The 16,245-nt window shown below is 43.5% G+C and overlaps 2 protein-coding genes across 2 annotated transcripts; both read left to right on the top strand.

The window, feature by feature from the left end:
* The first annotated feature begins 1,028 nt into the window (after nt 1-1,028).
* Nucleotides 1,029-3,002, top strand: KCTD11 (potassium channel tetramerization domain containing 11). The gene has a single exon (XM_044673883.1). It carries the CDS (start codon nt 1,161-1,163, stop codon nt 1,962-1,964), a length of 804 nt encoding a protein of 267 aa, XP_044529818.1. The 5' UTR covers nt 1,029-1,160; the 3' UTR covers nt 1,965-3,002.
* Nucleotides 3,003-5,368: 2,366 nt separating this feature from the next.
* Nucleotides 5,369-7,214, top strand: TMEM95 (transmembrane protein 95). Its single transcript, XM_044672193.1, has 7 exons — nt 5,369-5,537; nt 5,836-5,892; nt 6,226-6,306; nt 6,430-6,450; nt 6,683-6,763; nt 6,974-7,061; nt 7,190-7,214. The coding sequence occupies exons 1-7, from the start codon at nt 5,369-5,371 to the stop codon at nt 7,212-7,214; spliced, it is 522 nt and encodes a 173-aa protein (XP_044528128.1).
* Nucleotides 7,215-16,245: the final 9,031 nt, after the last annotated feature.

Here is a 16,245-nt window from a genome sequence, read left to right as displayed (position 1 = left end):
CTGACTGCCCTCTCCCCTCCCCTGGGGTACCCAGGCATGGGGAAGGAGTAGGGAGGGCGTTGGATCTACCCCGCACCCTCCTCTCCAGCCTCCAGGGAATTCCGCATCCCATATTCAGCTCTTCCCCCTCGGTCTTTCCCTCTCTCCTCCCCTCCCCATCCCGGGGGCGGGAGATGACCGTCCAGCTCAGCCCTTGTCCCCAAAAGGGAGAACAAGCCGACGCAGCAGGGGGTGGGGAGGGAGGGGTAGGGCTCCGAGGGGGCGGGCCTGTCTCTTAAAGGGCCCATCACGTCTGCGTTGTTACTTCTACTTCCTGAAGAGCAGAGGATCCATTCTGCTGCCGACGCCGGCGGATCCTATCCTGGGCGCGGCCCCCGAAATCCCGGGTCCAGATCGGCTCTCTGAGACCATTCCCACCCCTGCCGAATTTGGAGCGAGCCCCGAAACCTACTGAAGGGACGGCTTGGCTACCCCACCCCATCCCTGAAGTCACAACCCCTTCCAGCCTCCCTTTGGCTCCCCACTCCCTGACTTGGGAACTGGAAACGCTAGACGTTTGGATCTGCTCCCCAAAATATCGGCGCCAGCTCTAGGATATCTTCTGCTGGGAACTGTGAAGAAACTGCGACCAAGTGACTCCTCCTCCCCTCCAAAAGACTGCATTGCTATTTCCCCTCTCCGATCACCCAGAAATCAGCCTCTGTCCCGCCCATCTGTCGGCTGGAACCCTGAAACGAAATCTTCAGGTACCTCAGAAAAAGTTCTTCACACACATCTTGGAGTACTCCGAATTCAGCATTTCTGAACCAACAGGCCAGCTGTTTATCTCACACAAGCTGGTCTCTGCCACTAATTTGGTTCAACATCCCTAACCAGCTGAGACGCACTCCCAAACTGCTTTTTGTCTTTGGAACCAGCCACAGGACAATCCCAGGACTGTACTGTATCCCCAAATTTTTCTATACCCTGAAAATATTCTCTACTGCTAATTTTGCTGAGGTGTGCCAGAGAGGTAGCTGCTGGGTACCCCTAAACTATTCCCTACCTCAAAGCCATCTGGTGTGAATCTACAAATCAGTTTCTCTACCATACCCCAGAAACCCAGACTCTTCTTTCCCATCAGTATATCTCCTGTGCTCCTCAAAATTCCCCCTCCTCCGATGCCTTCCCAGGCACCCTCTTTTGGGGGGCCTGTGACACTGAATGTGGGGGGAACACTGTATGCTACCACCCTGGAAACTCTGACTCGATTCCCAGATTCAATGTTAGGGGCCATGTTCAGAGAGGGTGCAGCACTACCATCCAACTCTGGTCCCCTGGGTAGCAGCTACTATTTTATCGACAGGGATGGTAAAGCCTTCCGTCACATCCTCAATTTCCTGCGCCTGGGCTGCCTGGACTTACCTAGGGGGTATGGGGAGACAGCTCTCCTGAGAGCCGAGGCTGATTTCTACCAGATCCAGCCCCTACTAGATGCACTCAGGGAACTGGAAGTAACTCAGGGAACTGAGGTGGTCACAGCTGCCTTATTCCATGCAGATGTGGATGCCACCCCCCGACTGGTCCACTTCTCAGCTCGTCGAGGCCCCCACCACTATGAACTCAGTGCTGCCAGAGTTGACACCTTTAGGGCCAATATTTTCTGCACAGATCCCACCTGTCTTGGGGTGCTCCGGACCCGGTTTGGAGTTGCTGAAGGGGAAGGAGGAGAAGGAAGTCCCCATTTCCATTTGGAATGGGCTCCCTGCCCAGAAGGGCTCCCGGAGGTTGAGTATCGACGTCTAGGATTGAAACAACTGTGGGTAGTAGGAGAGGCAGGTGAGAGGCGGGAGGTATTGGGAACACCTGGATTCCTGGAGGAAGTGCTCCAGGTGGCTCTGGAACATGGCTTTCGACTTGACTCTGTCTTCCCTGACCCTGAGGACCTGCTCAACTCTCGATCACTGCGTTTTGTCCGACATTGAAGGATAGTGACTTGGTTTGGGGGAAAAAAAGAAGAGTCAATAAAGTTGGGGGGTGCAATCTCTACTCCTCTTAGATCTGTAAGAGATTTAGGACTTTCTGGAATGACTTGGAAGAGGTAGGAGCTGTGAGAGTTAAGGGGGACTCCCTGTCTATCTCTTGACTGGAGCTTCAATCTAGGGAGGGATAGAAAATTGGAAAACCAACCCTCCCCTCTCTTCTAACCTAAGGATTCTGATCAGCCCCCTAAAGGGCTATGAAATTTGGAGGGCACCTTATGGCCCTCTACTGAAGCTCAGACTTGAAGAGAAGAGAAAATATCAAAAGGGATTCCAAATTGGGGGGGGGGGTGTGAATTGTGAGAATCCAAGTATTATCCATAAACTTGGTATAATAAATGCTTATTGAAGGACTGATCCCATACCCTGTCCCTATGTTTCATGCTGACAGGGAGTGAGGGGTGGGGCAGGGAGTCTTCCTCTGTGATTAGTAGTGCTATATGTCTCTGGATGACAATAGAATCTGTCATTTGCCTTTTGATCTCTGACTTTACTTCTTTCCCAGACTCAGGGCTTGTCCAGGTCTGTTTTGGAGAGTATCTATTACAGTGTTGTTCCTTGTTGTGGAATGACTGGATTGGCACAGGGTGTGTGCATTTATGTGCATCCAATGGATGGGTAGATTTTTTTATTGAACAATAGGGTGTATATATGAATGTATCCACAGCCCTCTGTCAACAGGGGTAAACCTGTCTTTGTGCATCTCTGTCTCTGAGAGAGCCTGGAGACAAAAGCTCTGGGCCTATTTGGGCTTCTGAGGCAATTATTGTGTAGCTATAGGTTGCTCTAATAACGATGGTTCTGATGCTAGGTTTCACTATAGTGTATATAGTATTGCCCTGGGCTGAAAGAGAAATTCAATACAACAAATTTATGAAGAAGATTGGAAAGGAGGAAAAGGAAATGGAATATTTACTCTTCTATTTTGCACAGATCTTTTTTTCAGAAAAAGTTACTATTTATTGTTCATATCTAATAAGAAATGTCTAAGAAACAATAAAAGTAAAACCTTTTTATACTGTAAACTTGTGAAATCTGTGGGAGAAGGGGAGAGGGTCAGGGTGGGTATATGAAGAGATGTGTTGGAAATTGAATATGCAACAGAGTTGGAAGTAGGAATCTTTTCACCTTGGGGAAAAAATCTTTGGAGAAAAGATAGTAGTGACAGAGGACAGGATGACCATGTATACAGTTGTATCAGGAGAGGGAGTGACCCAACTCTCTTTGGGACTAGGGAGGAAGAGAAAGATACCACAGTGATGGAATGTCTGAACATATTGGATGGTACTAGGTGAGAGAGTAGTATTTTTCCCTGAGGAAAATAGATGGTAGTCTCTGAACCACTACCAGGGGGAAGAATATCCTTCTAACTATATCCATGTCTTGAGATAAAGTTCCACTTGCCCTTCCCTAGGTACAACTCTATACACAAAAGTAGAGGTGGGCTGCTCTGAAACTATATGTATCACCTGTGTCCTTGCTTGCTCTTTTTCTCTCCTTGAATTGTTTTCCCCTAGACCTGGGGACATGACTCATAGAGAAAGCAACTGATAGAGCAATTTCTGATTATTCTTGCATGAGAAATTCATTACCTTTCTCTCTCTTCATTCAAGCCCAAGATCAGAAATCTAGCTAGAATAATGGAATATGATGTCCCATCATTTCTCACCCTTGCCCCCATTCCATTCTACTAAGGCCTTTGCTTTGGTTGGTTGGTTCTATCTTTGTATATTCTCCCTTCTGTCGTCTGATACTGTCACCCACTTGGTGTAGGCCCTCATCACCTCAAGCCTGCACCATTTAGATAGCCTGCTAGAGGGTCTACCAGCCTCACAAACTCTGCTCAGCTATAAAATTGATCATCCTAAAGGGCAAATCTGACAGTATCACCTCCCCTTGAACCCTCCAGGGTCTAAATTCAGTTAGCTTTTTTTTTTTTTTTTTTTTTAAACCCTTACCTTCCGTCTTGGAGTCAGTACTGTGTATTGGCTCCAGGGCAGAAGAGTGGTAAGGGTAGGCAATGGGAGTCAAGTGACTTGCCCAGGGTCACACAGCTGGGAAGTGGCTGAGGCTAGATTTGAACCTAGGACCTCCCGTCTCTAGGCTTGGCTCTCAATCCACTGAGCTACCCAGCTGCCCCCGTCTAGTTAGCTTTTAAAGCCATTTATAACTTGGCCCCTTCCTACCTTTCCAGTTTTCTTATACCACTTCTTTCTTTGATTCAAAGATACTAGACTTCTTGCTGTTCCCTGAAAGATATCCCACCTCCCAACTTTGTACATTTTCCACTGGGTTATTCCCTTTGCCTGGAGTTCTCTCCCTCCTCATCTCTGCCTCCTGGCTTCTTTCAGGTCCGATCTCAAATCTCATCTTCCATAAACAGGCTTTTCCCATTGCTATGGGCCTCTCTGAGAAGCTGCAAAACAAATTCTTATCTGTATTTGGTAGAATTCCTTCCCTGGAAGATCTCTATACCAATGAAATCACAAGTCAAAACAATAACAGTGAAAAGTGTAATAGTGAAAGATATATAAATGCCATTTCCCCCAATAGATCTTAAGGTTTTTGAAGGTCAGAGATGCTATTTTGATTTCTTTTTGTATCTCGATCACCTAGTAGAGCTCTTGGCATTTAGTTGTCATTTAATAAATGCATGTTGATTGACTAATATTTTGAGTTTCTCTATGGATCCATCAAAATTGCTGCTGCTGGAAGATTTCTGCATGTACCTCCAAGGGTTGTTGTGAGGATCAGATGGGATATCTGTGAAGTGCCTAAACTGCTTATTCCCTTCCCTTCCCCTACTTGGCAGTGGAAGATCAGAGCAGGATTTTCTGTGCTGTGCCCCCTCTGGTGGCCAGCAATTATTCTGCAGTCTCCTAAAAAGGCAGCTTTTTTCATGAACCACAGAGTAATTTACACAGCTGGGCTCTTGTTCCAAATAGATGGACACCTGCTGGCCAGTTCAGTCAATCCATCAGTCAACAAGAATTTATTAAGTGTTTACTATATGCCAGGCACTGTGTTAAAATATTACACTCCCTCACTGGAAAATTAATAGTGACCTTGCCCTTATAGGCTTATAGAAAGCATCACTGACCAACAACCCCAAAGGATATCAGTGTTATGTAAGGTGCTGGGTTTATAGAAATCTAGACTTCTATACTGTAATATATTTCCACCCCTACCCCGCCCCTGTATTCTGAGACCCTACCCACTCACCTGCTATCCTTCAAGTTGGAATATTCTTGGGGTTCTAGAACCCAGTAATAAAGAGCCCCATAGTCAAAGTGGACGGAATCAGTATCCTATATCTTATTTCAACCAAAGTCCTCATTCCGGTTCTCATGTGGGTCCTAATGCTTGGCTATCTTTGCCTGGGCACCTCCCAAGCCTGTATCTTCTGCCGCCTCCCCTCTAGAGACCTTTCTGGACGCGTGGCTCATCTCTGCGATCAGATAAGTTCAGAGTGGGAAAACTGTAAAAGCAGCTGGAATTTCTCAGCCTTTGCCTTAGGTGGGAACTAGGAATCTTCTCCTCTAGTCTTAGTTCTAGCTTCTCCTCCAGGCCTCTTAGGGATCTAGTTCTTCATGCTTCTCCTCAAGCTCCTAATTTTCTTCACACCTCCATATAATAGTCCTTTCCAGTAAATCTCTTCCTAAGATCTCCCCTGGATCTTATTATTCTGGATCTACTTTCAATGTGGGTCCAGAGGATCCATGAAGGAAAATTATATATCATTTGGAGGGGGACTTTACTCTCCAGGATCTCTAAAACTTTCTCTATCCCTTTCCTATCTTCCCTTCTTCCCCAGATGATGTGTCCATGAATAGAATCACAGAGAAGACACACAGAGTATTGAGTATCTTTGGTGAGGAGAAAGGAGGAGGCATCTTAGGTGGATGAAGAATGGAGAATGAACCATTGGGAAAGATAATGGGTAGAAGGCATGGAATAGAAGAAGTGATAATCAGAGAAGAGGAAAAGAAGTATGGTGAAAAGAGAGGGAAGGGGAATAAGAAAGTGGGTACTAGGGATGGGGGACCAGGAGGGCTATGGGAATTGGAGGAGCATGGGGAGAAAAATAGGAAGCCTAGGGGGAAAGGAGTGGTTTGGAATCACTGATAAAAAATGGAAATGATGATTTGGAGTAGGGACCAAACAGAAGATTCATGAACAAACCATTTGCTGCCCTCTTTCCCAGAAATCAAAGGTTCCCTGTTCTCCCTTTCCTCCTATTGGCAATGGCTTCAAGAGACTAAACTTCCTGAATCTGTGAGGCAAGGTATCAGGCATAGGGGAAGGGCAGAGGGAGATCCTGGGGAACCCTGAAGGTTATGAAGCATTGGAGTGGGAGAGGGAGGGTGTTGGATTGGAGACAAAAAGTTTTCTTCTTGATTTTTCTCAGCTCTGTGCCCTCCTGCCTGCCGTGAGTATACAGCAAATGAGTTGAGAGGAAAGGGGTAGTCTGATCACTTGGATCTCCGAGGAGAACTAAGATTGGTGGAGAGGGATGAATAGCGAGTACCCAATAGGAATCCCTGTTCCTGGGAGGCTGCTCCTACGCTGCTATCACCACTCTGACCCTAGGAGAGAGGGGGCAGGGCTCTCCCCAAGCTATCTCCACTAGCCGACGTTGCAGCCCCCACTGTGGCCTGCAGGTGGAATAACTACTCTCTACAACTGCTCCACGTGCAAAGCTGTTGAAGTTCAATGCTGGGCTCTCAAGCGTTGCTTTCCAGGTCAGCCCAAGTATCTAAGTCCCTTGTCTGCCCCTTTCTGGAAGCTCCCCTTGGGTACCCAATCATGTAGCCCTCCAACTCTCATCTGGGATTCAATTCCTACTCCAATAGAGTTCTAACCATCCTCTCTTTAGGTCTCCCTTTCAAAAGTGGGCAGGAAAGGACCTGCTGCATCCTGACAACCTTCTTACTCCACCTTCTTTCCCACAGGACACCAGGATCTGAGGGAAACCAGGATCCTGCTCCTTTCCCTCTCAGCTGCCTCTTTATTTCTAGGTTTCATTAGCTGTATAATAGAGTGAGCTGGGGGAATGGGACTGGGGTTGGGAGTGTGGGGCAAATGCTCTTCTAATCACTATACTATCTTCTATTGCATCGCAAACATGTCTTGATTTCCTCCTGTTTCCTTTTATCTCTTCCCTCCAGGTCCAGATCCCTCCTAATAGAGTGACCCCCATGAGAAGATTCCAAGACTTTTCCTGTTTCCACCTTCAAGGGCTCTCTGTTGACTCAGTCTGGTCACTCACAATCAAGCATCTAGTGATCCCACGCACACACCCAACATCCTACCCACTCACATACCACCACCACTACTCTATTCAGTGACTCAAATGAACAAAGATAGAAAGAACCCCCATACTATCCCTCCAAGAAGCCCTTTTAGTAGTCCCTGAAAAAAATCACCTGGGAACACTGGCCCCAGAGTCATCTCTAGCTTTCCTCTTCCCAGCTACCCCAGATTTTGCTGGTTTTGCAGATTCTGGGAATCAACTTTCTTTGGAAAATTCTCCCCATGGCATTAGAAAATCCATGTTGGGGTGACATTATTTTGTTTTAAAGCAATCAAGGTGTGTGTGGATGTGGGTAGATGTATATTCATGTATATCCCTACCACACAGATACCTCTCACCTTCCCTGGTATTTTTTTCTCCTGTCGTCACTAAATATCCTTATTTTCATCCCTTCATGTGTTCTAGTCTTTAATCTAAAATAATGGGGAAAGATAGCTCTGGAGAGCTCCCACTTTCAGTGGAGAGATAAAGTTGCCACCTATGGGTAAACCCCAGTTATAAGAAGAAAATTGAGTCTTCACTCCTGAGGTGTGTAAGTGAGAAATGGAACAGGATGTCTGAATATGAAACCATGGGGTTTCTCAAAATGACAGTAGTTATCCTTCTTGGGTTCCCATCATTTGACTGTGGCACCTTCATCCCTCTTAGTTGAGCTTCCTTTCCCTTCTCTACTGATCTAATCATGAAGTTCTATTTATTCTTCCCGATGTTTCTCAAGTCCAGTTGAGCCCTTTCTCCCATAGTTATACATGATTATTGCCACCGGTAGCAGTTTCTTTAGCAGATGTAGTTTTTACAGGGTGGGGTTGCTAGCCCCACACCCAACCCTCCTCCTTTTTCATCCCAGGAGTGGTAAGGGTGGGCGATAGGGGTCAAGTGACTTGCCCAAGGTCACACAGCTGGAAATGTCCGAGGCCGGACTGGAACCTAGGACCTCCAGTCTCTAGGCCTGGCTCTCAATCCACTGAGCCACCCAGCTGTTTTTTTTCCAAACCCTTGTACTTCAGTGCATTGTCTCATAGGTGGAAGATTGGTAAGGGTGGGCAATGGGGGTGAGAGTCAGTGGAGTGAGAGTCAGGCCTAGAGACAGGAGGTCCTAGGTTCCAGTCCGGCCTCGGACATTTCCAGCTGTGTGACCCTGGGCAAGTCACTTGACCCCTATCGCCCACCCTTACCACTCCTGGGCTAAGGACGGTCCCTAGCCCGGATGAAAAAAGGAGGAGGGTTAGGCGTGGGGCTAGCAACCCCACCCTGTAAAAACTACATCTGCTAAAGAAACTGCAACCTAAAGTAGGGGCAGCTGGGCTAGCTCAGTGGATTGAGAGCCAGGCCTAGAGACGAAAGGTCCTAGGTTCAAATCCGGACTCAGACACTTCCCAGCTGGGTGACCCTGAGCGACCCATTGCCTACTGGTTGTGGCCCTATGCTCCTAGAATGGAGTCCCAGGATAAAAAAAAAATTGCCACCAGACTAGACTACATTACTTTTTTATCTGGATAATTACATTTGGTCTCATCTCCTTGCCTTGAGTTTCTTTCTTCTCTAATCCATCTTGTACCCCATTGCCAGAGTAATCTTCCTAATCAAGATTTAATCAAGACACTTGTCTTCCTGCTCAAAATCTTTGGCCTCCATAGTTTATAGAAAAAAATACAAATCTTGCCTAGTATTTGAGGGCTCTGCAATCATTTCCCATCTATGTTTCTAGACTTAGTCACACTACACCCATTCATTTCATTTCCCTAATTTTATTTAGTCCTTTTCCTCCTGCATACATTATACATGCTAGAATAGTAAACCCTACATTTGTACCAGCTAAAATTTTTCTGGTGAATCATTTCTTCCATGAAACCTTCCCTTATCTCCTCCTCCATCCATAAGTAATCTCTCTCTCCAAGCATCACACCATTTTTTGGGATCTTTTCCACCATTCCCTTTGTAAATATGTCTGCCTTCCTAAGTTTACCTAGAAGACAGAGAACTAAGTCATTTTTAATATCTGTAGGCCCCTAATATTTCTTTAAAAAAACAAACAAAAACATCTTTTATCTCTATCTTATTGTCAATTGTAGGACAGAAGAATGGCAAGGTCTAGGCAATCAGGGTTAAGTGATTTGCCCAGGGTCACACAGCAAGGAAGTGTCTGAGGCCAGATTTGAACCCAAATCCTCCCCACTATAGGCCTGGTGCTCTATCTACTGTGATACCTTGCTGCCCCAGCCCCTAATATTTCTTGATCTAAATATTTGAATTGAATTCAAGATCTTCTACCATCTGACTCTCCCATTTTTTCAGTCCTTATCTCCCAGACACCAACCTTCCATATCTACTGAAATGGTTTAATTTCTTTTTCTATTACCACATTTAGGCCTTTGCTCTTACCATTCCATTTCTATGCTTGTGCTCATATTTGGACCTCTTCCCCATCCCTCCATGTTGCTAAATCTTTTTTTTTTTTAAACCCTTACCTTCCATCTTAGAATTATTACTCTGATTAGCTGCCTCTTATGTTGCTAAATCTTAATCTTCCTATTAACCCTATCTTGGGTATCTTCCTTTTCATTCTCTTCCCCTGACATAAGCTCCTGGTCTCTAATTCTACTGCCCTTCTTGTCTCCTATAGTAAGGCAGCTAGATGACAGTGGAGTCAGGGAGACTCATCCTCCTGAGTTTCAATCTAGTCTCAGACCCTTCCTAACAAGTCATTTAATTCCTATTACCTAGCTCTTATGGTAACAATAACACAGTATTGAGTCTAAGACAGAAGGTAAGAGTTTAAAACAAAATGAGCTGGAGAAGGAAATGGTAAACTACTCTAGTATCTTTGCCAAGAAAACCCCAAATGGGGCCACCAAGAGTCATATACAACTGACTAAGCAAAGCTGAATTGTCCCAATCTCTTAAATGGCTCTTAAACAATACAGCCTATGCTCTCCCTTATGTGTCTATTCCTTCCGCTCCCCATTTTCCCACCTCCACTAAACTGTAAGTCCTTTTAGGCCAAGTGAGAAGAGCTCAGCATCTTTTCTTTGTACTTCATTGCATTCCCAGTACTAAGTACCCCATCCTCAAATGGCTACTTATACCATAGGCAGCTAGATGGCTCAGTGGATAGACTGCTAGGCCTTAATTCAAAAATATCTGGCCTCAGACACTTACTAGTTTGATGATCCTGAGCAAATGACAACTTCTGTCTCCCTTAATTCTTTTTTTTATTCAAAGATTTTATTTTCCCAATTACATAAAAAACAAATTTCCACATAGATTTTCTGAAATTGTAAGATACAAATTGTCTCCTTCCCTTCTCAGAGAGGGTAATTTGATCTGGATTATACATGTATTATTATTGTCTGTCTTAATTCACTGGAGAAGGAAATGGAAAGCCACTCCAGTATCTTTGCCAAGAAAACCTCATGGATGGTACTGGCTTGCAAAGTAATGTCCAAAGGGTCACAGAATTGGACATGAAAGAACAACATCCAATCTGGAGATGCTCAGGCCTTGGCTGAACACACCATTCCCTCTCCCCAAGTAATATGTCTGATTTCAAATCAACAGATTTTTTTTGAAGTACATGTGCAGGATATTAGATGCTGAGGATATAAAAACAAAGAGAAAAATAGTCCTTGCCCTCAAGGAGTTTACTTAACAAAGGCACAGTCATATCTGGATCCCTCTCTTAGTCAACTTTTTTCTCTTCTTTCCTGTTCTCATCACCAAGTTCTATTGATTCTTCCTATGTCCCTCAAGTCCAGTTCAGTCCTTCCTTCCCAATTCTACTGCCACCAGAATTGTATAAGCCTACATTATTTTTGATCTGAGATGTGTGTGTGAAGATTCAACATTTACATAGATGAGTAAATACAACATAATTTGAGAGGTATCAGAACTCCAACTAGGAGGACCAAGACAGAATTCACAGACAAGGGGACCTACCTTCAAGACTGAGCCTTGAAGGAACCGAAGGATCTTAAAAGGGGTGTGATACGGAGGGAATGCATTTTCCAGGCCTGGAAAACTACCTGTGTAAAAACTTGGAGGTAGAAGTTAGAATGTGCAGGTAAGGACACTTTGCTTGACAAAAAATGTTCTGAAGTCAGTCTGGAAGGGTACATGGGAACCAGATGGTGAGGGGCTTTAAATGTTGGCTCCACCTTTGACATGTGTCATCTATCAAGACCTATTTCCATATTATTGATATGGTGTGGTCCTTTCGAGTCTACATCCCCAATCATGTCTGCATCAACCCATGTGTTCAAGCAGTTGTTTTTCTTCTATGTTTCCACTCCTGTAGTTCTTCCTCTGAATGTGGGTATCGTTCTTTTCCATAAATCCCTCATAACTGTCCTAGGTCATTGCATTGCTGCTAGTACAGAAGTCCATTACATTTTATTTTACCATAGCGTATCAGTCTCTGTGTACAATGTTTTCCTGGTTCTACTCCTTTCACTCTTCATCAATTCCTGGAGGTTATTCCAGTTTACATGGAATTCCTCCATTTCATTATTCCTTTGTGGCTCCACCTTTGAGTGCTGTCATGTGGATCACTCCAAAGTTCAATGCTTCTCAAGTTTGACAGTTCCAGGATTAGACCTTTGAAAGAGATAAGAGGATTTATTCCCACACTGTGGTTCTTGGATAAAAATTAGAATATTCCAAATATTTCCAGAGCACTATTCTACTTGGAGAGCAAAGTCAGTGACATTTGGAAGTTGTAGGTTCAATGGGAAAGAAGTCGCTCATTCAGCAATCCCAAAGTATGTTTGCTTTATGAGGGGAATTCCAAACCACAGAATGACACTATGAGAGAAGGAGGGTTAGGGATTCAAGGAATGTCAAACAGTTGCCTTAATGCCAGTTCCAAGTTCATTTCCCTTCTTAGAGGACTGAACAGGCTATTTGAAAGCTCTATCTATATTCATATCTAGTTGCTGACTTCCATAAGTTCTCTGAGTGCTTCATATGTGTATAGGGGGATGTATGTGTTGGCCATGTAGGATATGTGTGTCCTTATGGGTCTATTTAGAAGTGAATAGATATCTCTGGAGTCCCCATCCACCCTTTTCCAAGAGAGGTTTTGATTATTGCCAGAATGGGAAGCAGAATGTTGGGGCCAGAGGTTGGCTACTCTGTTATCATCTGAAAGACAAAACTATACACCGAGATGGAATTATATCTGCTCCCTTAAATATTATTAGTCTACAATAAGTGATTTTTAGGTTCAGGCTGAGCTACTTATTTCTTTATGGAGAAGGAATACTCCAAGCTATATATCCAAGGCTTGATACCTTTCCCAAATCCCAGTTCCACCAAGAATATTTGTGAGGTAGGGGACTTTGAGCCCATGCACTCCAGTGGCAAGACATAGGAGTCACAGATCATGTGTCCTGTCTGATGGCCTGAATCCAAGGGGACCCTCAGCATCCCAACTTCAGCTTCCCAGTCTAGCCAGAATCAGCACAATGTTGCCACAGAAGGAGGAGTTACAGGTTTAAAAAATCAGCCCAAGAAGCAGCTTCTGGACTTCAACTAACTCTGACCCTGGACTGGCATATCTCTCTCTCCCTTTCTCCCTCTCTCTCTCATCTCACTCCACGGTCTCTGACAGGTGGTAGCATGGAGGCGGGCTGCAATGGAGGACCAGATTTTGGCCTAAAGTTAGAAAGGCTTAAAGATTTTTTTTCTATCTTTCTCTCTCTTTACTAATAAATGCTTATAAATCTGGTAATAAGCTTCCAGTTTTATTTTTATTTATAACAATTACATGTAACAAATAGCAAATAAACTCCTTTATCTAAGTCGATAATACTTTCATAGTAATCTAAGGAAGATACAAAGATACATACCAGACAATAGAGTAAATTAGCTCTTCCTTTGATAATGAGGTATCTAGGTTCATCCAAAAGGAAATTTCCTGGAAATAGCTAGGATAGCAAGCTCAGATTAGGGAAATATTTAAGGTGCTGGATCCTCTACATATTGGTTTCTTCCCAGAGTCTTTTTCACCCTTATGAGATCTGAAGAGAATTTAGAACTGTGTATGTTCTTTCTCAAAGCTAGAAGTCAGAAAACCAATATTTTACTTTTCCCAAGCTTTCACCAACTTGTCCCCTTAGGCAGTCATGGAGCATTTAGTATTCAGTCTCTGCCTTATCTTGGCCTATATTTTTTTGTGTGTGGTTTTTTTTTTTTCCTGTTTGGCATTCCCTCTGGAGAGCTACCCATTCCAACTCACACAAATTGAATGAATGAATGAATGAAAAAAATATTTTCTCAGCAAGGCACAGATGAGTATGCCTTCACTCCACAAGAAAGTACTCCTCAGATGCCTCCAAATAAATGTGTCCTATAAATGCGAATTGTTTGGAAAGCATATTAAACTCATCAATGATTCTCTTTATCAACTCCTTTCAATCATCTTAACACAGTTGCCTAAATAATCTTCCTAACTTGGCACAAAAACCTTAAGAAGCACTCTAACATCTGTAAGAGAAAATGCTATCTCTTTGACTGGCTTTGCATTATTTCATACTACTATTTTCATAACTAACTTTATAATCCAGGAAAATTGAACAATTTGCTAGTTCCTGCCTTTGTGAACTCTCCTAGACTATCTCCTATGCCTATAATGCATTCCTTCTGTACTCCTATCTGTCTGTAATTTTGGTTTCTTTAAAATGTCCAGTGCAGGTGCCACCTCTTCCATAAAGTGTTGTTTAATCACTCATATTTTTTTAAACCCTTATCTTCCATTTTGGAATCAATACTGTGTATTAGTTGTAGAAAGGGCTAGACAATGGAGGAGTGTCTAGTAAGTGTTGTAGGAAAATATAAGTGAGGTAATGGGGTCACCAGGGATATTACAATAAAACTAAGTGGTTTGTGGGAACACACTCTAGGATTTATGAGAGACTGGACCAGGATGAAGAGACCAGAGTTTTACCGGATCTCCACAGGAATGGCAGTTGATCTTAACTGTCACCCAGCTTCCACTAGACCAGAGTATAGTAACAGGCTAACAAGGTAAAAGGGACTTAACAGCTTTAATTATGTTAGACTAAAAGGTGGGAAAGGATTTCTATACTTAAAATCTAAGGGATAAAACCACAGGGCAATGGGAGGACTTATTCTACTCTTGCTTAGTGATCTAAACTAACAGGGCCCAAGGAACTATAAATGGAGTCTCTGGGTTTCTGCCTCAAACCTGGAACCTGCCAGGCTTGAGTACAGTTAGGGCTTTGTGACTTTGGGATTCTCACTGCAATCCACTGATGGTCTCTGGATGCCAGGAGTCAAGATGATCTCAGGTACCAAGTAGAGAGAGTTCTGCTTGAAGCACTGTCCTCCAGTTTTTAAACTACTCCTCCTCTCTTGGCTCTGTAGATCTTTTCCTTTTCTTAGATGCCACACCACACAGGATCCCAGGGGAAATCAGGAAGCAGGGTGTCCTTTGCTCTGAGGTCTCCCAGGCTGGCAACAGTTTTGCCCACCACTAATGGAGTCCACACCCACAGGGCACAGACAGACTTCCTCCTCCTTCATTCCAACCTGGAATTCCCAGCTCCAGCTCCTTCCTGCTAGGTACTTCCTAATCAATATATAATCAATACCTAATAATCAGCTAATCTAATCTTACTCATAACAGTGTCGAAGGTCATATTTGAATCCAGGACCTCCTATCTCTAAGCATGGCTCTCTATCCATTGAGCCATCTAGCTGCCCCATCCCTTATTTCTTTAATTTTTATTTTTTACCAATTACATGTAACAAATCTCCACTCAAGTTTTCCTAAGTTATATGATCAAACTGATCTCTCTCACCCCTTTCCCTTCCCTCTTTCAGTGCTGGCAGGAGATTTGATCTGGGTTATACATGTATTATCATGCAAAACATTTCCACATTTTTCACTTTTGTAAGTGAGTGATCTTATAAAATCGAAACTCCAAAACATAAACACAAATAAACAATTGAAAAATTCCATACTTTCATCTGCATTCTGACTCCAACAGTTCTTCCTCTGGAGGTGGATAGCATTCTTTGTTATAAGTCCCTCAGAATTGTCCTGGATCCAATTCTGAGGGACTTAGGAGAAAGAACGCTATCCACACTCAGAGAAAGAACTGTGGGAATAGAAACACAGAAGAAAAACAACTGCTTGATTACATGGTTCAATGGGGATATGATTGGGGATGTAGACTCTAAGTGATCACCTTAATGCAAATATTAATAATATGGAAATAGGTCCTCATCAATGATACATGTAAAACCCAGTGGAATTGCTCTTTGACTACAGGAGGGGGGTGGTAGGAGGGGAAGGAAAGAACATGAATCATGAAACCATGGGACAATATTCTAAATGAATTAATTAAATAAACTTTAATAATAAAAAAAGAGAATTGTCCTGGATCTTTGTATTGCTGAGAGTAGCTAAGTCTATCCCAGTTGATCATTCCACAATATTGCTGTTAAAATGTTTTCCTAGTTCTGCTTATTTCACTCTGCATCAGTCCATGAAGGTCTTTTTGGCTTGTTCTGAAATCATTCTCTTCATCATTCCTTATAGTACAATAGTATTCCATTGCCATCTTGTATCATGTTCAGCCATTCCCCGATTGATGAATATCCTTTCAATTTCCAATTCTTGGCAGACACAAAAAGAGCAGCTATAAATATTTTTGTACAAATAGGTATTCACACACACACACACACACACACACACACACACACCCCATTTTTTTTTTAATCTCTTTGGGATACAGGCTTAGTAGTGGTATTACTAGATCAAAGGTTATGCATTGTTTTATAGCCCTGTGGACAAAGTTCCAAATTGCCCTCCAGTGGTTGGATTAGTTCACAGTTCTACCAGCAATGCATCAGTGTCCTAATTCCTCCCTTATATTTCTAATAGCA

This window comes from Gracilinanus agilis, chromosome 4, assembly GCF_016433145.1.
Source record: "Gracilinanus agilis isolate LMUSP501 chromosome 4, AgileGrace, whole genome shotgun sequence".
In the NCBI taxonomy this organism is placed as follows: Eukaryota; Metazoa; Chordata; class Mammalia; order Didelphimorphia; family Didelphidae; genus Gracilinanus; species Gracilinanus agilis.
The sequence above is the reverse complement of the archived record's forward strand: the minus strand, read 5'-3'. Positions and strand labels throughout refer to the sequence as shown.

Coding starts and splice junctions, on each gene's coding strand:
- KCTD11 (XM_044673883.1), top strand. CDS start 1,161: ATGCCTTCCCAGGCACCCTCTTTTGGGGGGCCTGTGACACTGAATGTG.
- TMEM95 (XM_044672193.1), top strand. CDS start 5,369: ATGTGGGTCCTAATGCTTGGCTATCTTTGCCTGGGCACCTCCCAAGCC. Junction 5,538..5,835: donor TTTCTCAGCCTTTGCCTTAG/GTGGGAACTAGG, acceptor CTTCTTCCCCAG/ATGATGTGTCCATGAATAGA. Junction 6,307..6,429: donor TCCTGAATCTGTGAGGCAAG/GTATCAGGCATA, acceptor GATTTTTCTCAG/CTCTGTGCCCTCCTGCCTGC.